The sequence below is a fragment of the Arachis hypogaea genome, chromosome 13 (genome assembly GCF_003086295.3).
Source record: "Arachis hypogaea cultivar Tifrunner chromosome 13, arahy.Tifrunner.gnm2.J5K5, whole genome shotgun sequence".
In the NCBI taxonomy this organism is placed as follows: Eukaryota; Viridiplantae; Streptophyta; class Magnoliopsida; order Fabales; family Fabaceae; genus Arachis; species Arachis hypogaea.
In genome coordinates, this window is record NC_092048.1 from 33,176,620 (window position 1) to 33,204,433 (window position 27,814).

General features: G+C 34.7%; 1 protein-coding gene across 2 annotated transcripts; it reads left to right on the forward strand.

Annotated features, from left to right (window-relative positions):
- Window positions 1-579: 579 nt before the first annotated feature.
- On the forward strand, window positions 580-18,612 carry LOC112737991 (probable aminotransferase TAT2). Of its 2 annotated transcripts, none has more exons than XM_025788194.3 (8): window positions 580-1,074; window positions 14,880-15,285; window positions 15,930-16,269; window positions 16,430-16,648; window positions 16,861-16,920; window positions 17,527-17,682; window positions 17,793-17,886; window positions 18,248-18,612. In XM_025788194.3, exons 2-8 carry the CDS (start codon window positions 14,999-15,001, stop codon window positions 18,376-18,378), a joined length of 1,287 nt encoding a protein of 428 aa, XP_025643979.1. In that variant the 5' UTR covers window positions 580-1,074; window positions 14,880-14,998; the 3' UTR covers window positions 18,379-18,612. The 2 variants fall into 2 exon arrangements, with proteins under 2 accessions (XP_025643979.1, XP_025643980.1); XM_025788195.3 differs by having other exon boundaries at window positions 690-1,074; window positions 14,918-15,285.
- The last annotated feature ends 9,202 nt before the right edge of the window (window positions 18,613-27,814 follow it).

Below are 27,814 nucleotides of genomic sequence, written 5' to 3' on the forward strand. Positions count from 1 at the left end.
CTTTTCATTCTTTTCCTCGATACACCTCTCTTTCTTCCTTTCTTATTTTTTGATAGCGACAACTTATGTTTTGGTTTTTTTCTTTCTTCTTCTTCTCCTCTTTTTACCTTTCCTATTTCTTTTCATTCTTTTCTTTTCTTTTTGGATTGAGAGGTGCTGAGAGGTGTGTCTGTTTAACTTTAGGGTCAGGCATAGAAAATTAGGATAAATAAAAAAATGTGAAAATTTGAAATTTGGAGAAAAAGAAATAGTGGAAGAGTTGAGATTGAAGATAAAAAAATGAGGTAATTTACCTCATTTAAAAATTTTATTATAAAGGCAACAAAAATTTAAAATGTAGATATTTTTATCATTCGAAACCTATATTTTTTTATCAGTATTTACAAAATTTATGAGTACAAATAGTTATTTTAAAAAAAAAAACACTTAATCACTCAACATCTTTCTTTCTTTTTATTTTATTTTCAGAACTTCAAATTTTCCCTGACATATGCCCAATAAAATTATATAGGAGAAACTTTTGAATAAAAAGACAAAATAGAAGGCTTCGTGGCAACGTGCATCACATACATATCCCTTTAGGTTTAAAATGATAAGAATGATGAGTCCTCCAGCATGTAGCATGGATGGACAAAGTGTCGTAGAGTACACTTATTAGGTTGAAGATCATGCAATATCCTATCGTCCTTGTGCAATTGGTCACCATCATATGCATGGCAAATATGATAGGACAATGAATCACCAAACTTATCTGATTTTATTTAAGAGAAATTAAGATATATACCAATGGAATTTCCGTAATGTTATATCACTTATAACACTTTCTTTTTTATATGTTATATATTTATTTTATTAATAAACTTGTAAACAATTGGTGTTCATGTTCCGTGTCAGAACTTGGGACGTAACAACCCAACAATAAATAAATCGTGTAGGAGTAAGTGGGTGATGATGAAAACAAAAGTGATTTGCCAGAAACCATAGACCATATATAATTAATAGGGAATTCTCTCAAAAAGCACGTTGAAAGATATATCCCTTGCTCGGAATCTCCAGGCGCCTATATATAGCCAGGTACTGTTCTAAATGCGTATATTTTGCCACGGAAAAAATTAAGATGATATTATTATGAAAATTTTTCCCTCTATTTATAGACACAATATACTTCATCTATTTTGTTTTCTCTCATGTATTTTTCTTCTTCTATTTCATTTTTTTCTTTTATGCCCTATGTAATTCCATTTCTAGGCTGTATGTGTTTGGTTGGATATAAGAATGGATGAAATTTTTCATGAATTTTGTCTTTATTACCATTTTTTTTAATATAACACGAATAGAAGAAATATGAATTAGTAGGCAATATTACTATTATATTGTATCATAGAGACATTTTCTATTGTTTCTTTTTTTTTTTTTTTTTCCTTATAAGAAACAGACCTTTTAAGTTAAGTATGATAATACTTGTGAAAGGATAAATCGACAATGTTTATTTTTTAAAATTTTTTCCTTTTATCCCTTAACTTTTATTTGGTCGTTATTTTGTTAGGTGATTGCTGTTTAAAAAGGTTTTGGTTTCTAACAAAATCGTTTTGATATATTATCTAAAGAAATTACATTTTGCGTGTCCCACGAAGATACATGTAGGTACGTATGTATATTGTATAAGCCCAACTGGTCTAACTAGTCATATTATAATACCAACAAAGAGAAACAAAATTCTAAGTTTCTCATCGTTCGAGGTTACGTCTCATAGCTAATATCTGTCAGTCTGTCTTCTGTCACAAAGAGATCGTGTTCTACATTGTAACTTCCAAAAATCAAAACAGACAAAAAGGAGAAGGAAAAGGTGGTGCTAAAATACACATCATTTGATTAGGGACAAATTTTTGTTGTTATTGAACAAAAGTAACCTTAACTTTTTGTTTACCCGTGTTAGGATTTAGTTGAATTAGTCCCATATTGCTTAGGATAGTAAATGGAGTGGGTGGCCTAGGTTATAAATATGAGGCTAAGTTTTCTATTTGTTTTTGCACCAGTCAGAAACACTTTAAGCTTGTATCTGATTTTTCTTTTCTTCTGTACTCTTTGATTAGAGAGTGTTGTGAGGTGTAGTTAGATATTTGCTTTGAGAGAGTGTGGTTGTACTGGGGTGCCGGTGTTAGAGAGAAAGAAGTCTATGTGTTGTAACAATTTTCACATAGTGATATTCTCTGGTTGTCATTTGACAACGGCCGTGGTTTTTTCTCCGGTAATTGGAGTTTCCACGTTAAATTCTTGTGTTGTGATTGTGTCTATTTTATTTCTCTGTCAAAGGTATTTTCTCAAGGGGGAATGGTGTCTTATTCCCAACAAGTGGTATCAGAGCTTCGGTTCGGTGGGATTTATTCTTAGTATGGTCTGTGGTTGTAGCCTAATCTGACCTTCCACATCAGAAAAGAATTTTGTCCTATGGCTTGAGGTTGATCTTTGGTTGCTGTTGTTGTTGCTGGAAGGCAGTGTGACACTGTGAGAGTGCAGTTTGGAAAGGTTCTGGCTAAGGAAAGACCTGGTATTTAAGTGTGTCCATTGTGACCCACTTCTCTTTCCTGGGGACCCTTCCTAGTGCACGGTCTATAGTTGAGTTATACTATTTCAGTATACGGTTGCAACAATGTCAGGATATTCAAGTGCTGTGAAGCTTGAAATGGAGAAATTTGATGGAAGAATCAATTTTGGCTTGTGGCAAATACAAGTCAAGGATGTGTTGATACAATCAGGTTTGCACAAGGCGTTGAAGACAAGAAGTATCCTCATGGTATTGCAGCACTGCCATGGATAAGGATAAGTTGTGGCAATCGGGTCCACAATTGCACACGGGTATTGGTTGGCGTTGAGATGCAAGGTGTGTGGCGGAGTTAGGTCGATGGCTGAAGAACTTCCAGGAAAAGCCAATTTGGAAGTTGCACCATGAATTTTCAACAAGGTTTCGATCTGTACCAAGGCGAAATGCTTGGAGTGGTCTAATTCCAAGTGAATATACTTTCATGGTGGAGTATGATAGTTCTCTGAACTATGATTGTCGGTATAGACAATGGCAGCAAAGAATTGTCGGTGTTGACAATGGAAGCTGAAGATGTGTGACTATTTCAATCAAGGTGGAGATTGTAAGGATTTGGTTGAATTAGTCCCACATTGCTTAGGATAGCAAATGGAGTGGGTGGCCTAGGCTATAAATATGAGGCTAAGTTCTCTATTTGTTTTTGCACCAGTCAGAAACACTTTAAGCTTGTATCTGATTTTTCTTTTCTTCTGTACTCTTTGATTAGAGAGTGTTGTGAGGTATAGTTAGATATTTGCTTTGAGAGAGTGTGGTTGTACTGGGGTGCCGGTGTTAGAGAGAAAGAAGTTTATGTGTTGTAACAATTTTCACATAGTGATATTCTCTGGTTGTCATTTGACAACGGCCGTGATTTTTTCTCCGGTAATTGGAGTTTTCACGTTAAATTCTTGTGTTGTGATTGTGTCTATTTTATTTCTCTGTCAAAGGTATTTTCTCAAGGGGGAATGGTGTCTTATTCCCAACAACTCGGGCTTAAAACTTTAGGAGAAATAAATAATATTTTTGGTTATGTGTTCTTAATTAGGAGTGGTAATGGATAGCGTAAGATTTTGATCCAATTCTAATTCTATCCGTGAGTTGAGAATATCTCAACTTTAATTCTACCCGTTCTTAATCTGCGGATATTCGAGGGTTATCAAAAAAATACAATATTATTATATAATTTAATGATAATTTAAAATAGAATTGATTTTTATATAAAAAATATATTAAATTATTAATTAATGATCTTTTTTTAGTGGTTAAAGATCTTTTATATTTAATAATAGATCTTTGGTTCAACATCCACTTGAAACATATTTTTATATAAATATATAACATATACATATATAGGGTGCGGGTTGGTCGAGTAGAATTGAGGCTCAACCTACACTCTACCCGTCCCGCACGAAAATCCTACCCGCACCCTATTCGCAGCAGATCGGGTTGGCAACCCTACTCGATGGTCGCAGAATTTCGAATACCACAACTGAACTGACAAGTGCACCGGTTCGTACTAAGTAATACCTCAGGTGAGTAAGAGTCGATCCCACGAGGATTGATGAACTGAGCAACAATGGTCGAATGACTCACTTAATCAGACCAGCAGAAAGTGATGTTTTGGGGTTCAAAAGCATTAAACAGTAATTCAAAGAATAGAGAACGCAAACAGTGAGAATTGTGTGAACTATATGTGATAAAGCAGTTAAGGTATCGGAGATGTTTATTTTTCTAGGTTAAGTTTTCTTACCAACTAATTTAATCATGCAAGATTCATTTCATAGCAAACTGTCAGTGACTAAACCCTATTGTCTTAGTAATTTAGTCCCCTCTAACCTAGTTAATCGCCAATATATATATTGGTCGCTTAATTTCAATTAGAGGGTTAAGTTCTATTCTAATTTAAAGCCACAAAAATCCTAATTACCCAAATATAAAAGGATTATAAGTCACGTATCCCGTTAAGTCCAAATAATTAGCAATCTAGGAGAAATTTACTTTCAAACTGTTGTTCAAGTGAGATAACTCTTTCAAGAATCACAAGAATACATATAGAATAAGGGTTACTCTTCCTATCTACCCAGATTCATAAAATAAAGAACGAAAGTAATCCTTGAAACTGAATCAATACATTAATTAAAATAGAACAGTAATAGTCTTAATTAATCCATAGAAATAAATAGAGTTCCTAACATTAACCAAAGAGATTTAGTGGCTTATGCTTCAGAGAGAAAACTAGATTTTTGAAAATGTGAAAGTGTGAAAGTGAGAAGATGATCCCTCAAAGGGTGAATCTTTTCCTTTTTATATCTAACCTAATTTAATTTCAAACTAAAATAAAATAAAATAGAGTAATTAAAAGTTAAATCCAATTAAAGATGCTCTTTCAATGAGGTGTGAATTCAGATTGCTGGCTGGCATTTAGCACCCCTGTGAGCAGAAGGCTCTCCTTTGCTGTTGAGTTGCTGGCACTAAACGCCTAGTGGATAGCTTCCAAATTTTCTATTTTCTTGCATAAAATTCTGTCAAACTGATCTGAACTTCATCTAAAATAATTAAAATACCAAAACAACTCAAAGTAGCATCTAAAGAGATTTAAAACATTAGAATTAAATTAAAACTCAACAAATTTTAACTTAAAATAGATAAAAAATAAAAAAATACTTACACATTACTCGACCAAATTGGATCAAATTAAATTCTTGCGGATAAGGTGCATATTACCACCCCTATTCTTAACGGGATAGGCTATGGAGTGTGCATGTATTTAGGCCCAAAGAAAAATATATCACCATAATTTATAATTATTTTTTATAGATGAATAGTCTAGATTTTACATAAATCACCCAAAGAAAGAACGGCGACTACGCTCAGATATATTATGGCATACGTTTTATTATTTTATAATAAAATATTTTGTGATTGAACCAATAGTAGCTTGCGAATAGAAACCCTAGCAGAGAGAGAGTACGTACTCCGTACTCAAAGAGAATGAGAGAAGGAGAGAGCGGGGCGAGCGGTTGAAGGTGAAAGACGGTGAGAAAGATGGCCATGCCATCGGAAGAGATAAGGGGGAGAGCGTGGGAGGGTGTGTATCCGGTGTTAAGAGGGTTCTTCTCGAGAGGGTTTAGAAAAGCCATTTAAGGTCTCTTTTAGAAATAAGGTCATTAGTGCAGAAAAGTCTAAGGTCTTTGCATTAGTAGGGTCTTTATCTGAGGATGGTATCGCGACGGTGACAAGTAAGCAGGGTGATTCTCGTCCACCAAGTGTCAGTTTTACTAAGGAGGCAAAGAGTTGTCTGGCTAAACCTTATAAGGAAGCCATCGTGATCAAGGTGCTAGATAAGCATTATGGCTACACGGCTCTTATGCATAAGCTTCGGATAATATGGCGCATCAAAGGAGGGTTTGATTTGTTGGATGTGGGATTTGGATATTTTTTTGTTAAATTTGATATGGCTGTGGATCGTGAGAAAGTCATTCTTGGTGGTCCGTGATTGATAGACAGTCACTATGTTGCAGTAAAGCCATGGGACGTAGATTTTAGGCCATGCGAAAAATCCTTCGAATCAACGCTAGTATGGATTCGAGTCTCGGGACTTCCAATCTGGTGTTAGCAGGAACAAGCAATGTTGCAAATTGCTTCTGCAACAGGAGTTCCGGTGAAAGTAGACTTGGCCACTAAGCTTGCAGAAAGAGGAAAATATGCCCGAGCTTGTGTTCAAATTAATCATGGGTTGCCTGTAATCAAACATATTATAGTGGAGGGTATGACTCATGAAGTGGAGTACGAGAGTTTACAGCTGATTTATTCTACTTGTGCACGGTATGGGCATGATAAATCATTGTGCAGGGAGAAGGAGTCCTTGGAAGGAAACGGTGATTCTTTTGGTGATGATGAAAAAAATAATGAAGTCCCGACACTAGTGTCACACAACAATCATGAGATTCAAAAAGAGGCTGAATTGAAAGCTCGCGATTTGGGTGAGAATTCTCATAATTCGGGTGAGAAATTAGGAGTTGTTAAAGGAAAGGATGCAGTTACAGAATCATTGGCTGCTCACGTACCTGACGGTCATGTTAATGAGGCATGCATGAATGATGAAGAGGACTGGCAACAAGTGCTGCGTAAGAAAAAATTCACAATGGGTCAACCATCAGGTTTGAAGGACTAAGATGGAAAGCAGCACAAGTATGGTTCGAGAAGGATTTCAAGGCCCAATTTGCATGGTGATGGAGGCAAATCAATTGGCATTACGATGGGGAAGCGAGGAAAACATGAAATTGCGCCATTTCCATCGCGTAGAACTCCTGCACGTCATGGAATTTCTCTACAGAAGCATCCGCGGCCTTCCTCCCTGCAGAACTCGCCAGTTGATAAAAATGGTGGCGCAACGGAGGAAACCTTAGTAGATGGAAGCATGGTAGGTGCAGCATTAGGGGGTCCAAAGGTTGCAATTAATGAGGATCAAAGTGTGCCAGTACCGCAAGACAAACCACCTATTGAGGTTGGTGATTCTATTTAGAGTTTAGGTTCTTATATATTCTGTCCCTATTATTTATGGATACTTTAAATATGATTGTTTGGAATATTAGGGGTGCTTCTAATAAGTTAGTCCGGGTGCATTGTAAGGAACTTGTTAGGAAATTTAGACCTGTTTTCTTTATTGTGGTTGAAACTCACTCCCCTTTTCAGCATTTAAAATTGTTTTGGGAAAGGTTGGGGTATCACTCTGTTGGTATAGAGGAAGCAGATGGGCATAAGGGGGGTATTTGGTTTCTATCCTCTATGAAGGGTGTTTGTTGTAAGTTCATTGATGCTTTTGATCAGGGTGTTACTGTTGAGGTTCAATCTGATAATTTAGTTTGGAGGTGTAGTGGTATTTATTGTAGTCCTCAATTTAATAAAAGAGTTCTCCTTTGGGATTATCTTGTTGCACAATCCATGGTATTTCAAAGACCTTGGATTGTTCTTGGTGATTTTAATGAAGTCAAATTTTCTCATGAATCTAAGGGTTGTCAATTTTCTCATCAAAGAGCAGACATATTTGTTACTTCATTAGGAGATAGTGGTTTGTTTGATCTGAAGACTATTGGGAGGCGGTTTTCTTGGTACAGGAGGGTGAAAAATTATGTTGACGTGGCAAAAAAGCTTGACCGAGTCTGTATAAATAGTAGTTGGTTATCTATTTTTCCAGAGACTTATGCAGAAATTTTAAATAGGCTTCAGTCTTATCATTGTCCTATTCTGGTGCGTTGTAAAAGTCGTCCTCAGCCTAAAGGGAATTGACCTTTCTATTTTGTTGCTGCTTGGGCTACTCATCCGGGTATAGGAATATTGTGAATCAGTCATGGTGGTCTGGTAATAGAGGAATTCATGGCAAGCTTTCAGAAGTATAGAAGAAGTCACTACAGTTTAACTCGAAGGTATTTGGTAACATTTTTGTTAAGAAATGTGAATTAGAGCAGCAGATTAATTATTTACAAAAGCGTTTGGAAGTGGTGGATAGCATTTATTTGCGTCAGAAAGAGCAACAGTTGCTTGATGATTATAATAATACTCTAGTGCAAGAAGAGCTCCTATGGTTCCAAAAGTCCAGAGAGCAGTGGGTAAGATTTGGGGATAGGAATACAAGATTTTTTCATATTCAAACTCTTGTGCAAAGGAAGCATAATAAAATTCATGGCCTTTTTCTCAAGGATGGAGTGTGGGAAACTGATCCAGAGGTTCTGAGTTAAGAAGTAGAGTCTTTCTATAAAAACTTATTCTGTCATTTGGATGATGTTGATTTGGGTTGCATTGGTGATGTGCCTCTTCCTTCTCTGAATGAGGAAGCTTGCAATAATCTTACGGCACCAGTTACTATGGAGGAGGTTAGGACATCTGTTTTTCACATGAACTCCTTTAAAGCTCTGGGTCCTGATGGGTTTCAAGCTTTCTTCTTCAAATAATATTGGGAGATCATTGGTCTTGATGTTTGGAAGATGGTTAAGCAGGCATTCTCCGGTGTTACTCTTGATCCGAGAATGATGGAGACTTTACTGGTTCTTATTCCAAAGGTTGAATCACCGGTATCTATGAAAGATTTCAGGCCAATTAGTCTCTGCAATGTAGTTTACAAGATCATCATGAAGGTCCTTGTTAATAGGCTCCGTCCTCATCTTGCGGAGATTGTTGGCCCGCTTCAAGGAGGATTTATTCCGGGACGAGAAACTCCTGACAACATCATTATTGCTCAAGAAGTCCTGCACTTTATGAAGAAGACTAAATCAAAGAAAGACACACTGGCCTTTAAGATTGATCTAGAGAAAGCTTATGACAAAGTTGACTGGAGGTTTTTAGCTCATACCCTTAAGAGCTTTGGTTTTCCTATTCCTACAATTAATTTGATTATGAATTGTGTCACTGCTTCCTCCTTATCTATTATTTGGAATGGGAATCGTCTGAATGGCTTTACTCCTAGCCGGGGTCTTAGACAAGGAGACCCTATGTCACCCTATCTTTTTGTATTGTGTATGGAGCGATTGGCATGCTTTATTAGTCATCAGGTTGATTTGGGCTTGTGGGAGCCGGTTGCCGTTTCTAGAGGGGGACCAAGAATATCCCACTTAATGTTTGCGGATGACTTGCTTCTATTCTGTAAAGCTACAAAGAGATAAGTGTAAAATGTGATGTTGGTTTTAGAGACTTTTTGCAAAGCATCTGGGATGAAGATTAATGTGGAGAAGTCTAAAGCACTTTACTCCAAGAATGTCTCTGCAACAAGGAAAGATGTTTTCACTGGGTATCCTCTATCAGATTTGTCCAGGACTTGGGCAAGTATCTTAGGGTTACCCTTAGACATTCTAGGGTGACCCGTTCAGCTTTCAATGGTGTCCTGGATAAGATTCAAAGTAGACTAGAGTAAAGTATCGTTTTTGTCTCCAACGTTTGGGGTAAGTTCTATTTGTGTCCCTAACATTTAAATCGTCCTATTTGTATCCTTAACGTTTATAAAAGTGATTCAATGTTATCCTACTATCAATTATACTAACAAATTAGATTATATTTTTCAATTATTCTTATTTGGATGTATTCATTCTCAATTAGGTCTCACTTGAATGTGTTCGATTTTAATATTATACCCACTATTTGTGTTTAGATTTAATTATGTCCCTAGAAAAGTGAATTATGTAAATGTTGTAGGAATTAGTTTCAACATTTGATGAGCTATTTTTCGGAGTAGATCATCGATTCTATCCCAAATATTTGTATTCTAACTTCAAGAAGTGATTTTTAAAACTCAAACTAAAGCGCTCATGGTGTGTAATTGACGGCAGGATAACATTGAATCACTTTTACAAACGTTAGGGATACAAATAGGACGATTTAAACGTTAGGGACACAAATAGAATTTACCCCAAACGTTGGGGACAAAAACGATAATTTACTCAAGTAGACTATCAAGCTGGAAAGGGAGTTTACTCAATCGGGCTGGTAGACTCTACTTGGTTAATTCTGTTGTAGCCGCTATTCCCACGTACCAGATGCAGGTCTCTATTTTTTCCAAAGGAATCATTAGTAAATTGGAGTCTATGATGAGGAATTTTCTTTGGAAAGGACAAGTTGATAGAAGAGGATTAAATCTTGTTAGTTGGAAGGTACTGGTTACTCCAAAAAAATATGGAGATTTGGGGATTAGAGATCCTTATTGTGTGAATATTGCTCTTCTTGGGAAGCTAATTTGGACTTTTTTCCAGCAGCCAAACAAGTTATGGGTCCAATTGTTGGATGCCAAATACCGATCATCTCTGTTGCCCTAAGAATAAGGGCTCTCCCATTTGGAGGAGTCTTTGCAAGGCTTGGGAAGTGTTGAAGGATGGGTTTGCTTGGTGTATTGGGAATTTGAACCAGAATTTTTGGTTTTCTAGCTGGAGGAGAGAATGACGGTTATCTAACGAGATGGATTATGTTCACATTTCTGATTCGAATCTCTGGATACAGGATATTTGGTCATTTAGTAGGTGGCATTTGGATACTCTTTATTCTCCTTTATCTCAAAATCTAAAAGGTAATATTCTCTCTTACAATCCAGATGTGCAAGCAGGTCCGGAAGCGGGTTGGTATTGGTTTGGGTCTGCTGCCAAAGTCTATGACTCACGCAATGGTTACTTGTGGTTGTGTAAGAAGCTTTTTGGTTGGGAGGAGCGGGAGAATTGGCTTTGGCTTTGGCGTCAGCTTGTTTCGGAAAAGCACAAGTTTTTGACTTGGTTGTGTCTTAAGGAGGCTCTTCCTACTGCAAGTTTTCACTTTATAAGAGGGATGTCGTCATCGGATAGGTGCCCAAGATGTCTTTCTAACCAGGAATCGATTTTATATTGTATTCGGAATTACCCAGAAGCTCAGCTTGTATGGCATAGGTTGGATATTTCTTGTCATCCTTTGGATTTGAAGAACTAGTTCTTGTATTGTAGCAGAGAGCATCCGTTCAAGTTCTTTTCGGGACTTTGGTGGATATGGCGAACAAGGAATAATGACATCTTTAATCCTCATGAAACTTGGCCTCCGGAAAAAGTGATTTGTGTGGCATTAACTTCAGAAAAGGAGCTTAGGAATATTTTTGAATTACAACGTATGTCCCTTCTCTCTACTCTAAATGGTTTTTGGAATCCTCCATCCATTGGTACTTTTAAGATTAATTGTGATGCTAGTTATCTTGGTTTGGGTGATAGTGTTGGTTTTGCTTGTGTTATTAGAGATTGTAATGGGAGTTGGCAAATGGGGTGTTTGGGAATGATTGAGAGTAATAGTATTCTTCAAGGGGAATTGTTTGCTATTTGGAGAGGATATCTCTTAGCTTGGGATATGGGTCAATGAGATGTTATTTATGAGACGGATTGTGTGGAAGCATTTAATCTTGTTACTAATCACTAAGATGGTTTTGGGTTTATTGATCATTGGTGCACAAAATAAGAAATATCATGCATTAGAATTGGCGTGTTGACTTTCGTTTGATTATGAGAGATGCAAATACGGTGGCAGATACTATGGCAAAGATGCCGATGAAGTTACAACTTTCTCATGTAGAGCTTCCTTCACCTTGGGAGGAGTTTAAAAGTAGTCTTAAAAAGAACTGTCCCTCTATTTAAGCAGATCCTTTATTTTATTTTTCTTTGTTTAATTTATTTCAGTCACCAAAATAAAAATAATAAAATATTTTGTGAAAGAATGTATATTTTGTAACACTAACGTTTGCCAAAACCAAAAAAGAAGAAAATATATTTATGCAAGTAACACAATTATTACTTCATCCAAACTAAAAATGTTTAAAGTGAACAAAATTTAATTGAAACATAAATTTTCATGTATTTGAAATTCGCTAAATTTTAAAATACTTTATTCAAATGTACCTTAAAAGTAATGTAATTGATTTTTTTATTACAAAATCTCTTAAAATTAAACATGAAATCATAATAATAACACGTTTTACTTTCTAAAATCACACAAAATAAGGAACACAGAAATCTTATCTATTTGTACTGACTTATGTTAGTACATAGTACCAACTAATTGGATCCACTAATAATATATTTTAGTTTTAAGCTTGAAAATATTATTTATTTGCTTATTGCAGTCAAACTTTACCAAGATGTTGATAAATATTATTTTAATTATATCAAACTTCAAACTAATTTTCTATCTTTCAATTAATTTTATAATTTGTTCTATTTTTAATTATGAATGTCATAACTGTCAGCAAAATATATTTTTGAGTGAGTAACTGATTTAATTTATAATAAGAAAAAAATATTTAAAACCATTTTCAATCTCTTAATTAAAACATAAAATATTTACTGGAAATGGAAAATACATATTTTTTTTTTCAAATCAAATCCTCACACATGCATTGCATCTACGCGTCCGCTATAATCAACTTGCGAAATCAGAGATTGTCCAGGATAAACGAATCAAAGGATATATGCAAGTGTTTTTGTTATTTTCAATAATCTTACTTGAACTGGGTCGTGCAAGTTGATTTTTCTCATGCATTACGGAATCGTAGTGTGCAATTCTTAGCCACGTACGCAACACGATGAACAATAACACACCTTCAAGGACGGAACATCTCTGGTTTTAGTTTAATTTTATGTTAAATTTTGTAAAATATCATATAAATATTTATAGAATCATAATATCATACAAAAATAATTTAAAATTTAATGTAAATTTTATCATTTTAATATTTGATCTCAATTCAATTTAAATTTTATATTATTTTTAATTATTTTAAATATTTTAAATTAAATTATAAAAAATTAATTAAAATAAAAATTATAAAATTACTCAATTAATAATTATATACTATATTTAAAACATATTACACATTAATAAAAACAAACTTTAAAATATTTTTTAATTATTATTTAATTAAGCATAACAATATTAAAAAAATACATTACATGTTTGAGATATTATATATTTTGGCTCATTGAATTTGAAAAAAAAAAGATTACAATGAAAAAATTAAAATTTTATAGACATGAAAATTGAGAATTTTGTGCATTTGGATTCAAAGAAAATTAAAACTTTGTAAATTTTTGAAAAAAAAATTTACGTTAAATTGGTTTAAATTTATTTTTCTATCAAATTGATAACATAAAAATAGAGTAATAGACAATAGTATACAGGAGTACAAATAAGTCTATCTTATTTAGTTTGATTGAAATTTTGTCATCACCATGTGAGTTAAACCCATTTTACTTCTTAAAATTGATGATTTGTACTGATTTAGTTTTTAATTTTTTAATTATTATAATTTGATCTCTTAAATTTAAAAAAGTAATATAGTCTTTCATGTATTTTCTGTCACCGAAATTTAATGTCATGATGTGATTCAAATATTGCTACGCTGAACATATTAAAATGACGTCATACGTATTTTCGTATTAAAGAAGGCATTAAATGACATTGTGAAAGATTTGAACAATCTTGTCATAATAACCAAGTTTCTTGTCATAACCCTCAAATGATGGCGTTTAATCATTAATGCCTTCTTTAGTGCCAAAACTCGTACGACATTATTTTAATATGTTTAGCATGGCAAGGTAGTTTGAGCTACGTCACTAACAGCGTTAAGCTTTGCTGACGAAAAATACATGAGCAACTACGTTGATATACTTTATTGAATTTGGGAGACTAAATTGTAGCAATTGAAAAGTCAATGACTAAATCATTGTAACTCGCTAATCTCAAGGACCAAAGTGAGGTTTAACTTCTCCATTGTAATAACAACGTTTAAATGTTCATTTAATGGGTCATATAAGTGGCAATATTTAATTGGTCTTTTTTTAAAATAATAAGGAGCAAATAACGTATTTATTTTATCCGAATTTTTGTGACAATATTTGAATAAATATTTAAAAAATATACAAAAAATTTAGAGTAAAATTTGATCTCTAAATTTTTTTATTTTTTAAAATAATGCGGTCATTCACAATAAAATCTTTTTTTTTAAAAAAATTAACTTAATATAAAATTATTAAAATTTAAGAGTAAAAAATCTTTTTTTAGTATGTTTGTAAAAAATTATATAAAAATTTAATTTTTAAAATTTTTTGATATATATTTAATATTTAATTTTTTTATTACATTTTAAATACGTTCAAAACCTTATTTGTCGTTAACATCTTTTAGAATTATTTTATTATGAGCGTAAATTTTTAGATATTATTTAATAGTTAATTCTAAAAATATGCCAAAAATTTTTGCAATAAATTCAGAAATTTTTTTATGACAAACACAAATTTTATCACCTTAAATACACAATTTTTTAAAGAGGAGTTAAGAAGTAAAACACTTATCATGATCGTGAATTTAATTTTAGATGGTAGAAAATTCGTTTGACATATAGTATTTAAATTAGAGAAATTTTAGGGGTTAGTACTTTTGTTAAAATTTGGTCAGTATTTAACCAATAAAAGAAAGATGAGTAATTTCATATTATTAGATATAATTTTATATCATTAAAAATATTAATGATAATTAATTAATAGATACAAAATATAAAATTGACTGGCTTCTAACACTCCTCATTCAATTATTCATAATTCTTTTATCTTCTCGTAGGACAACCGTTATTTTTTTATATCTCTCAGTTTAACAGATTAAAGATTAATTTGTTGTAAATTTAACTTCTATTTAAGAATCTATATTATTGGCCAATAAAGTACTGTAGGTGTGTATGCATAATATTATACAATTTGATATAGAGTGTAAATTTATAATTTGATATATTTCTTTAATTTTTTAAATAAATAAATAGGGGGTCCATAATTTTCTCTATAAACGTGCGTCTGGCAGAGTCTCCACGCTCCCAAGAAGGCAGCGGTAAGTGGTTACACTCACACATCAGAGACCACAAAAAGAAAGAGACAGATAGCCATGGAAAATGGTGGTAATGGTAATGGTGTTGCAGCTGTGAACTATGAATCAAAGGCAACTTCAACTATCACCATAAAGGGTATTCTGAGCCTTCTAATGCAAAGCATTGATGATGAGAAAAACGATGCTGAGAATAATAAGAGAGTGATTTCTCTTGGCATGGGTGACCCAACACTGTATTCATGTTTTCACACCACAAATGTCTCTGAAGAAGCTGTTGCTGACACCCTTCTCTCTCACAAGTTTCATGGCTATGCTCCCACTGCTGGCCTCCCTCAGACCAGGCAGTGAGTACTCTTAACCTTCCCCCTTTGCATTCTCCTCAATTCTCAATTATCACCTACTTCGATGCGTCTCTTTCTCATTAATTAATCTAGTGGATTTTCCTATTGTTTGATTATTTATATTAAAGATTTGAATTGTCTTTATTAAAAAAAGGGAAAGAAAATATTAGTTAATTGTTGCTTTTTGGTGCCTTGGTGGTAGGGAAGACCAGTTCCCTGTCTTTTCTCTTTTATCTATTTATTTAGGTTTTTTTAGATACGTGGGAATATTCATATAGAGATATATTTATTTTACTCCGTCAATCCATTTTAAAATTCAGTTAATGCTAAATTCAGTTTTGCAAGTAAAGTTTCTCGCTCGGTTTCTTGCGGTTGGGTTTTCCTAACTAGCTTCAATGGTTGTTATTTTAAGTTCCTATGAAACTTTGTGATTGTGTAACTAAGAAAAAGGCATCATAGATTCTGAATCCTATCCTAAAATTCCAATCGTACTTTCATGCAATTGGTAAGATTTACTTGGGATTTGTGTCTTTCGGAAGAAAGACTCATTGATAAAATGTAAATCTCTTCTAAGGAACCTTTTTTTTTTTTTCGAAAATAATATTCTGGTAAAACTGGTCTAAAAGTTGCTTGAATCTTTATGACAGAGAAATTGCTGAGTATCTGTCACGTGATCTCCCTTACCAGCTATCTTCAGATGATGTTTTCATCACGTGCGGGTGCACGCAGGCCATCGATGTCTCGGTGGCGATGCTTGCACGCCCCGGTGCAAACATCCTGCTGCCGAGACCAGGCTTCCCAATATACGAACTCTGTGCCGCATTTAGACAAGTTGAAGTGAGGCACTATGATCTGCTTCCTGAAAAAGGCTGGGAGGTTGATCTTGATGCCATCGAGGCACTTGCGGATCAGAACACTGTTGCATTGGTGATCATAAACCCAGGAAATCCCTGTGGAAATGTGTACACTTATGATCACTTGGAGAAGGTTAGTTAAATAAAGCACAAGTTTGTTGGTACTCACAAAGTATTTTATGCACACTGCTCCATATTTTGGTTGATATTTTAAGCATTAGCAAGAAAGATTAAAAAAACATGAAAAAAAAGACTGAAATTTGTTTTATGTTATGTCATTTATTGCAATTTAGATTGCGCAAACTGCGAAACGGATTGGAACAATTGTGATTGCTGATGAAGTTTATGGTCATCTTGCATTTGGGACCAACCCTTTTGTTCCAATGGGAGTTTTTGGGTTTACTGTTCCTGTTATCACTCTTGGGTCCTTGTCCAAGAGATGGATAGTACCTGGTTGGAGGCTTGGTTGGTTTGTGACAACTGATCCTAGTGCCACTTTCAAAAAACCCAAGGTTATATATTTGCCCTCTCTTAGCATTTTGGTATTTTTATATTGTTAATCAATTAATAATCTTGTCTATGTTTGACAGCTGTTTCTATATAATTTCTAATAGTGTTTTATTTGTTTATTTGTTCTATTCTTGTTTATTTACATTTGCCTCTCCGCTTTCTGTTTGTGCTGTGTTGTACAATTCTATATTCAAAATCCTTTTGTAATATACAGGTAGTTGAGCGCATTAAAAAGTATTTTGATCTTTTGGGAGGTCCGGCCACCTTCATTCAGGTTTTTACATTTTCCTCTGCATATTCTGTCCTCTTTTGATAGCAACAATGCTTGTAATTGGAGAATCAAAAATAGAAAGGGAAGAAACATGATGCTATAGCAGATTGTATTGTTACTAATATGATATCTATCCAACAAGACATTTAACACTGATACAGTCTGATGCAAATATCAGGATACAAAATGTTAGTTTTAACTTTTAATTTAACCAGTGTTACTCTTAGGATTTATTTGGCTTAACATCTAGGCTCATCTCACTTGTAATGGGTGCAACCCTTTTGTGCTAGATGCGGTTATGAAAAAGTATTAAGAAAAATAAAAGTGAAAGTTGTATCCTTACTAACCACGCAAGGTTCACCAACACCGGAAATTATTGGTTTTAGTTTAACTAGCATCACCCTTAAGATTTAATGAACTTAACAAGATCATGACGCCTGTAATGGGTGCAACTTCTTGCGCTAGATACAATTCTAGAAAACTATCAAGAAATAAGTTAAAATTTATAAGACATCATCCTGTTAATGCGTTGATTGTTAAAACTTCAATCATAATGATTTTATCTATTATTTCTTTTTTAGTTGATTGATGGTGCTTCTGGTTTGGCAGGCAGCTGTACCGCACATAATTAATAAAACTGAAGAGTCTTTCTTCAAGAAAACCATCGATAATTTGAGACTTACCTCGGATATATGCTGTAAAGAGATAGAAGAGATTCCATGCATTTTTTGCCCTCATAAACCAGAAGGGTCCATGGCTATGATGGTAAGAAGCTGAGAATGAAACTACAGTTGATACTATTTCTTTGAGAACAGCATGAGTGCTGTAGAGTCTTTTATACTTGTCTTTTAAAATGTATTTGTAATGAAATGCAGGTGAAACTAAACATTTCGCTTCTAGAAGATATTAGCAATGATATTGATTTTTGTTTCAAACTTGCAAAGGAGGAATCTGTTATCATTCTTCCAGGTACAATTGTGCAAAACAAGCTTTCATTTGGTATTTTGTGCATCTTCTATTATCCTTTTTCTTTTTGCAAAGCATGATTTTGCTTATAAGTTACTGTTATAGGAACAACTTAGACAATTCGGAAATTTATGTGCCTAACTAGATTATTTTTAGGGAGACTAAGACTGCAAAGCTAACATTTATTCCCTTTTTGACTTTTTGATATAACTAAAACTCTCAAATGATTTTAAATGTCCTCGATTTTCCCGAAAATTTCCAGCATGTTTTTTCAAATTATGTACAATTTCTTGCAGAAGCTTAGGTTTATGGATTCTTTTGCTGTTGAATTTCGTTAACAAACAAAGCTGGCATTTCTTTCCAGGAACTGCAGTCGGGCTAAAAGATTGGCTTCGCATTACTTTTGCCGCCGATCCATCGGCCCTTGTAGAAGGTTTGAAAAGGATCAAAGCTTTCTGCCAAAGGCATGCTAGAAAATGCTTGAAGCAATATTGAATCCAGAAAATAAAATGGCTACTAAAGATGTGGCCCTTGACCCTGTCTCCTGCAATAGAAAGTTAAACATTCTCATGTGTCCATATAGAAAATTACAGAATAGAGATTAATGTCATTGCATTGTATTTGATAGAAAAAGCATCAACAATTTAATTTGCCATTGCAACTTATATACAGTGGAGATCCTCATTGCAGTGTGGCATCATCTTTATCAAATAAAATATATTAATCTCATTGCAATGTATTTCAGTTTCTATACTATGCTATGGTGGACAGTTCATAACTTCCAATTTGGTCACAAATTTTTTCTACTTTTATCTTTATTGTAAGTCAAAATACAATAATACATGGAAATTATGAGAATTTATTTAAAAAAAAAAACTAGAATTTGTGAAAAGAAATTTAAAATGAAAGAGATAAGAAAATATTGCAAACAAATAAATAAACAAAAATGTTATAAGTAACACTCTAAAATAAAATATCTATTATTCTCTTTCAAACTAATAACTAAAATATCACTTATTTTAAAACTAATTATTTATATGCCACTTTTGGTCAGACATTTTTTTTCTCTCTCAAAATAATAAAATAGTGATATATTCTTAAATAGTCTAGATACCAAAAAAAAAAAAATAATAATAATAATAAATAGTCAGAAAGGTTTGCAGATGGGTATTTTTGCCTAAATAATTATATGATTGAAGTTTGGTTGATATCACTGAAGTTTGGTCTAATCTCATTTATTGGTGTAGATGTCAAAATTGTGGATAATAATGTGTGTAAACAGATTATCTGGCTGTCCAGCCTTATGTTAAACCCCCTCATGCCTTACAACATTGGACTGTTAAGAGATTCCAAGTTTCCAACATTTGCTTAAAGCCCTAAACCTCTTATGGTAGGCTATACCCATGGATGAGCACAACCTCACAAGGCCGACCAAAACCTGCCTCAACCTTTTGCCGAACTATTAGGTGAGGTTGTGACTCCTTTTTTGGCTAATGGTAAAGTAACTAATGGTGTGGTGGAAATTGTCAATTAGCCGATGGGGTTGCCACCGGTGAGGGTGTAGCGGAGAACAGTGATGGAGCCATGTTCATGGGTCTAATAATCATCTCTTGGTATGCGTAGTTATACAGCATAAGAGCCACTCCAACGGTTGGAGAGTCCTCATCTAGTGCGTTGTCAGTAAAAGTGGGAAACTCATAGGGATGGCAAAAACTTCCTGGCAGGGTGGGTATTTGTGGGAATTTCTCTATCAAGAGCAGGTTTGAGGGGCATTTTTTTTTGTGGGGGCGAATACGGGTACTCGTATAATAAGCGGGTGAGAGCTGGGGGAGAGGTCTCCTGACCCGTGAGTATCCATTTATTATTCGTGATTGTAAAATTACAAAAATAATTTCATATATATATATATATATATATATATATATATATATATATATAAGTTTGTTGAAATCCTACTCCATCAAACCACAATCTCTGTGCCTCTCTTTTATCATCGTCTCACTCAATCTCTCCAACACCTCGCCACCTCCTCCTTCTTCCTTCTGACTGCGTTGCCGGCATCCTCACTCTCAGTCCTTCACCTTCCTTTGTTGCTGTCGTCATTCACCTTCCTCCGTCGCAGCCGTCGCTCACCTTCCTCTGTCGCTGTCGCCACTCACTCTTCCTCTCACTGCTTGCTACTAGCCTCATCGCCGCCTCCACCTCTGCTTCGCAATGAAGCCTTAGATATGTGACGTTGACGACAACCTTCCTCCAACAATGCCTCTGCTCCACGATGCCGATGACGCCTCCCCCACCACGACTTTGCGTCGCCTCTGATCAGCAAAGACGATGACGACTGTTCTCCGTCTCTATGGTCATCCCACCTTGCAATAAGTTGGATGTTTCTGTTAATTGATTAAATTGGTTTTAACATATGTTTTGATTTTTAATTGATGAAATTGCTATGAAATTAAGACACTGGAGTTAAGGTTTAAATTCTATTAATATGAACTGGGTTTAGATTCAGGATTTTGATTCTTTTAATGTGAAATTGGGTTTATGCTTAGGGTTTGGACTTTGTTGATTGATAAATTTGGATTAGAGTTAGATTATATTATTGTGAAATTGGAATTAGAGTTTGGATTCTTAGTTTTTTACTGTAAAATTGGATCATAATACTGAGATTATTGTGAAATTATTGTTGTTTATTGGATTTTTTTCTTTTTATTTTTTTTCTTATTTGTTTCCTCAATTCCTCCAAACCCCGCGAATATCCGCGGATATTCTAATATTCGGTGGGAATGGGGTCTCCGTTACCCATCATGGAGACGGGGCAGAGATAGGGAGGGTTTCTGCAGGCGGAGGCATGTCTCCGTCTCCACGGGGACCCGTTGCCATCCCTAGAAACTCATCACAGGAGAAGAGAAAGTTTGAGTCCCAACTCAAGAATCGAGAAGGCCGAGTTTTTGTTTAGAGGGACCTCTTTATGAGTGGAAGTGACTAATGTTACTGTTAGGTTGCGTTTTCGAGTTAAGTTTCAAAGTCGTCCTTGAAGTTGCACTTGAGTCTTAAAGTGTACTTGAAGTTAATAGTTACTCAATTTTGTCCTCAAACTTGCACTCCAAGACTCATACTAGTCCTTAAGGCGCTTTCCGTTCATCGGAACACTGAAAACGACGTCGTTTTGTATTTATTAAAAAAAAAAACACGCCCCTTTCTCCTTCTCCAACTCGAGGTCCTTTCTCTTTTCCTTTCTCTTCTTCTTTTTCTTTTTCAACCTGAGGTCCTTTCCTTTCTCTTTCTCCAACTCGAGATTTCTGCCACCGTTTCTCGTTAACTTTCATCACGGTGCCAAGTTGCTTACCCCCTTTCCAACTTAGTCTCTCTTCTTTTCCTTTTTTCTTATGTGTTTTTTTAAATTTTTTTACTGCAATAGAATTTGTTTTGTCATTCATTGCATAAAATTTTGAATTTGATAAATGAATTTTGTGATTTAAGTGGAAGATAATTTTAAATTGAATTTATTAAAATAGTGTATATTGATGAATAATAAAAGTATTTAGTTAATTTTTTTGTGAAAATTGATGATTGTCTGTATATAAAAAAATAAAATAAAATAATAAAAAAAATTAATTTTAAGATCAGAGAAACAGAAAAAGACAGAAAAGAGACAAAAAAAAAAAAAAAAGAAAAGGTAGAGAGAGATCGCGTTTTCCTTCGTAAACATAGTTCTCGTTAATCTTACGGTATTCTTTGTTCAAAATCCAATATCTGAAGTAGAATTATTCTTCTTGTGGATACTATCAAAAGAGGTACACATACAAAAAATAAGATACATCGATTTGCGATCAAAATATTATATATTAAACATCCTGAAGCATTTAAATTCATTAGGAATTGTAATCAAATGCACATATAAATATATTTTCGATCATAAACAAATAACTTTTATACATTACATAATTTCAAAGTGAAAATACAAAGTATGCCTTAAATATGACTTAAGGAAGAAGTGAAGTTGTACAAGAATGATAAACTTTAATTATTAAAAGAAAATTAAATTTGATAATGATAAGTGTTCATACCCTGATCTAAAATATAAGTCAGGTCTAATAAAATTAAAAGGTTTAGACAAGAAGAGTGGTCTTATCTACTTATCCGACCTCTTCTAAGAGATCGAGATCGATTGAAACAGGCAGCTCATACTTATCTAAGTGAGTAACTGCCTCCCTGAATCTCTCTCCAACTTCTAGAAGAGAGATCTCAACAATCCCTAGAAAAAGGGGACGGTTATCCACCACCAATAATGAAACTACTCCAACGGTGGTTATTGGTTCATCACCTATAAATATCCTGACACACTCAGGTACATCTAAGTTCCAATACTCTAGAACCTGCTTACCTCCTTGCTAACTTAGGCATCGGAGTGTCTTTGCAGGTGCCACTCCCCATTCTTTCAAACACGCAACTCGGACGGCGGCTCCCAAACAAAAAACAAGTCAGAGACCCCCTTCCTCCAATGCTTGGACCTTCCATTCAAGCTCAATCAGTCCAGTGTCAAGTAACCTCCAGAACATTGGCGCCGTTGCCGGGGACCTAGAGCTCAACCCTTGATAATGGTGAATGATCAACATCTAAAAGGATGAATTGCGTCCAACTTCAAAAAAAAATGGAAGCCTCTTGGAAAACAAGTTACAACGACGAAGAGAATCGAAGAGCCAACTCCGAAAAGAGCTTCACAACAGAAGAGAGATTGAAGATAAACCAAGAAAATTGGAATCCGAGCCAAGGAAAAAAGGAAGTCAGGATGACAAAGACTTAGTCTTCATTGGAAGGGACGATATTTTCTCTAAAGAGGTCATATATGCAAAGGTCCCAAAAAATTTCCAACATCCCAACGTAGATTCCTGTGCTGGATGTACTAATCAACATAACCATCTAAGCAATTGTAAAGAAGTCTCCAGATCAGAAAATACTTACAAAATTCAACCTCTTTTAGAGCTCACAGCAAAAAGTCCTACCTCTTTTAAAGGTTAGGCTCTACAATGAAGTCGAAAAGCTCCAATCTTACAAAGAGAATTTCAACCTCTTTTAGAGCTCATATAGAAAAGTCCGACCTCTTTTAAAGGTCAGACTCTATAATGAGGTCAAAAACCTCCAAGCTGATAAAGAAAAGTCGACTTCTTTTAGATCCCACGAAGAAAGTCCGGCCTCTTTCAAAAGTTAAGACTCTACAATGAGGTCTAAAACTTCAAAGCTCACAAAGAAGAATCCGACCTCTTTTAGAGTCAACAAAGAAAAAATCTGACCTTTTTTTGGAGTTTATGAAAAAAAACCTGACCTCTTTCATGATCAACTTTACAAAGAGGTCGAAAACCTTGAAACTTACCTGAAAGAAATTTCGACTTCTTTTAAATGTCAGACTCTACAATGAGGTTGAAAACCTCCAAGCTTAGACAGAAAATCCGACCTCTTTCCAAGCTTAAAAAGAAAAATTCGGCCTCTTCTAAGGATCCAAACTTATGAAGAAAATCTGACCTCTTTTGGGGATTCAAATCTACAAATAAAAATCCGATCTCTTTAAGAGCTCACAAAGAAAAATCTGACCTCTTTTAAAGGTCAGACTTTATAACAAGGTCGGATAAGCTTAGAGCTTACAAAGAAAAATCCGATCTCTTGCAAGTCCTAGGAAAAACGACCCGGAATTCTACTACCGATTATTAATTTGACTCTTGTGACATCTTTATAAAATTTGATTGAAGGTTGGTTGCCGGTTTAGACTATGCTTACAACAAAAATCTATTGAGAAATTTTGAGCCGACATCTAAATCTCATCACGTCTCTCTGTTGCGCATCCTCAGGAGGAATGATACGAAGGAGAGTGCTTTTCACCTTCTCCTGGAAATATCACCAGGGAAAATAATATGAAGGAGAGTGTCTTTCCTAAAAAATACGAAGGAGTGTACATTTTCACCTTCCCCTGTGAGGCCATGCCATATAAAATGAAGGAGAGTGCCTTTCCACCTTGCAGCCAGAGAGAATGTGGGGAAATAATACATAGGAGAGTGCCTTTCCATTTTCTCTTGACTTAGGGGGAATGATAAGAAGGAGAGTGCCTTTTCACCTTCTTCACATCCACACCACAACTCCAAGCAAGTGGGATAAAATCAACATCCTTGTCCGGTGCCGTTGCCTCATCAACAATGCAAGTAGGACAAAATCCACGTCCTTGCCAATCCGGTCATCATATCGCATTTACAATCATATTTGATCATAATTAAAATCTTAACTAATTTCCTAAGTTATAATTCATCAATCCGTAAGCAGGACCAAACCACCGTCCTTACCGTGGTGGAATAAAACTACCATCCCCACAAAATAACAACGTACTGAGCAAGCAGAACGATACCACCGTCTTTGTCAGACAAGTAATCAATATCACATTTACAGTCATTTCACAATTTCAACCAGTTTCAGAAGATATAACTCATCATAATCCTTCATTTGTTAAATAGTCAACTTCCTCAATTCGTGAGCGGGACTATACTATCATCCTCACCATAGGTGGTATTAACCACCATCCCCATAACATTTAAAATATTTCATTTTACAAGTTTTATAGGAGAGTATCCCAATTTAAATTCATTAATTACATCCCCAATCCTATTAAGGTCAAAAATATGGTTTTCAGAGTTCATATGGAGGTTACATGGGTTACAAGCTCGCCAGAAAGGTTTAACAGTTCAAAACTAGCATGTTTGAAAATCAGCACAATCGTGCGTACGCGAACTTTGTGCGTACGCGTAGAGCTTGACTCGGTTACTTGAAGGTTCACAAATGATGCATAAGCAGGCATCGTGCATACACGGAAATCTGCAATCTTGCATACGCAGGTTAGGTGCGTACGGTGGAACCTACCACAAGTGAATGTTCTGCAAAATCTGCATAATTCAATTTCAACCACCCGTTTTTAAATGTCCATAACTCTTTCTCCAAAAATCGTTTTCCCTTCGTTCTTCAATGGTCTTAAAGTATACATTTCCAGTTTTCATTCAAGATAAATTTCATTCATTTCCAAGCTCCAAGCGCAAAGTTATGACCCGTCGAAATTTTTCAAAAATCTGTCGGAATGCAGAATTTTTTGCACCACCATGCAAAATTCAACAATTTTCAAAACCATGTTTTGTCACCATTCTTAACCAAACTCCACCAAAATCAAACCTAAGCCATAACCATTTATTTCATTCTTAACTTCGTCTAGCTCTTTACTCAATAACTCACCAAACATCAATCTTTATTTCAAAATCATGAGATTTTCCATCCAAAACCAAAATCATCAAAACTCCAAATATTATCAAATTTAGCTATAACCCTCATCAATCTCATCCCCAATAATATGCAACATACCAACCAAACATACAACCCAATACTAGGCTACCCAATTCAATTATGTGTTTTCCTCATACAAACTCCAATTTCATCAATCACACAACCACGATACAATATGCATATCAAAAAATATAACTCAATCAATCATGGCCTCCGTGCCAAAATTCATTCAACATTTAAACCTTTATTCAATTTCACACATTATCTACAAGGATTTCAACCTCAACAAACACACCATAACACATCAATACATATCAATTTTTTACCACACTTACCAAGGGATGCAACTCACCTAATCATGCCCTCCGGCCCAAAATTCATTCAACAATCAATAATAAACTACTAAGCCATCAACCACATCACTTTAATATTATCTTAAGGTCAACGAACTTAGGGTTTCACATAGCATTATATAATGTTTATCTGAAACCGAAATCCGTACCTTAATTGATAGTGGTTCCAACATCTTGAACCTCCTTCTCCGACCAATTCCAAGCCTCAATCCACACCAACCAACCCAAGCTTCAATAAATTCTACTCAATCTAATTTCATTCAAATTTCACATGATTCATACTAGATTTTTGACACAAATTGGAAAAAGTGGAGGGAAAGAGTTTTCTTACCTTATTTCATATGAACATGGGTGAAAATCCCGCTATAAATTGAGCTTGAACTTCCTCTAAAGCATCAAAATCACTAATTTCAATAACCACACTATCCAAAATGTGAAATCAATAAAGAATGGAGGAATGGGGTAGATTTTTTGCGATTACTCACCGTAAAGTGGTATAGAAATAGAAAGGGAGTTGAGAGTGACGCGTAGGCGCAAACAAATCAGCGATCAGAGCCTCAGGATGTGAGAAAAGTGGATTTGAATAAGATAGTGAATAGTATTTCTTCACTTCTTTCGTCTCTTACTCTCGATATCCTCTCTCTCAATTAGGGCAAATGGGTGAAAATGAGAATATGAGTCACGTTGGTGACTCTTACAAGTGAAGGACATTTCTGTCCTTTTACCCATTGGCCCTACCTAGGGACAAAAATTTAAGGATAAGTATTTCGATTTGCATTCTAAATATTTTTTTGGTCATTTTTATATTTTTATTTTTCTCATATGTAGTACCAGATAAACCTAAGCGTGTACAGTTAATCATAACGCCGGTACGCATTTTCTATAAATAATTATTTTTTTGCGTTCCAAATAATTTTCTGAGCTAAATTTTTATTTTTAAATTGTTAACCCAGACCAAGCGGTTTAAATCCTTTTTAACTCAATTTTATTTAATTAATTATTCAGTTAAAATTTTTCGAGTTTTACATCCTACTCACCTTAAAAAAAAAGTTTTTCCCCCAAAATTTTGAGCATTAAAAGAAAAAATAAGTGAGAGTAGCTCTCTTTTATCTCAATGTCCAGTTCCTCAATCCTCTGCTAACCCTTGAAACAATCTAAAATTTTAAAATTATCCTTTCCACGAATTCTTTCGCTTTTAACACCATTAAATGGAATTGAGGTTCAGCTTAAAAAGTTCAAATTTCCATCCTATCGAACTGTGCTGGATTTGTATACGTAGTGTGTGTATATATTGAAGGGATAAGGTGATGCGTTGTTTGTCTGATACACAACCTTCGATTTGTGAAGTTGTAACGATCCTTGATTACGTCTCCTTGATGCGAGACTTAAGAGATGAATACCCTAAGAGCGTGCAAGGTAGGCCAACCTCTGAATGCATTAACTGCAAACTTAAATTGCTTATGTTCCTCTATACTAATTTAATATTCACCCACAACCCTCTGTTGGGTATTCAAACAATTTTTCTAGTTTGGAAAAATGTTTTTCTTGGCTTAGGGTATAGACTTAACAATCACAATCTGAGAAGCTGGTGTATGCACATGCAAGTCATTGTCCTTGGGAGGAATAATTCTCTGCCCTGATGGTTGTGGCTTTAAATGTCTCTTCCTTCTTTCTGATTGCCCTAAATTACCTTCTCCTAACTCATTATGATTCTTGTCTAGAATAACATAAAAGAAAATACCCGGTGTTAACATGGCAGTTCAATATTTATATGATACCTAAATTGCATAATTTTTCTAAATGAAATTACCTTCCACTGCAGGTTCAATGTGTGGATTTACATTGTCACTTGATATTTTCTGTGCAAATTCTGCTTTTTCTCTAGCTTCTTCAGTTGGTGTTCCCCTTCCTAATTTGGTGATGCCCAATGGTGGTAGCCTAGCATGTTTCTTTCTAATCCTCTTTCTACCATGTCTACCTATATCCTCAGAGGTTTATTCACCAACTACTGCAGCTTGGCCCTCCCTATTTTGCTCCGCATTGGTTTCATGTCCAGCAGTTTGATCTCCCTCAACTTGGGGTGCCTCGGTTGGTAGTACATTATTGGTCTTTACATTATCATTATTTTTTCATGTACATCAAAATCAACATTATCCTTCTCTTGACCCTCATCTTCATTACCATTGTATTGATCCTCCATCACCTCATGTTCTCCTTGTCTTTCATCATTACCACAAACATCCTCATCATCCACCTCTAAAACTTCT

Bases quoted from the DNA above. Each gene is read 5' to 3' on its own strand.
- LOC112737991 (XM_025788194.3), top strand. From the start codon at position 14,999: ATGGAAAATGGTGGTAATGGTAATGGTGTTGCAGCTGTGAACTATGAA. The intron at 15,286-15,929 runs GTGAGTACTCTT...TCTTTATGACAG, and splicing joins GGCCTCCCTCAGACCAGGCA to AGAAATTGCTGAGTATCTGT. The intron at 16,921-17,526 runs GTTTTTACATTT...CTGGTTTGGCAG, and splicing joins GTCCGGCCACCTTCATTCAG to GCAGCTGTACCGCACATAAT.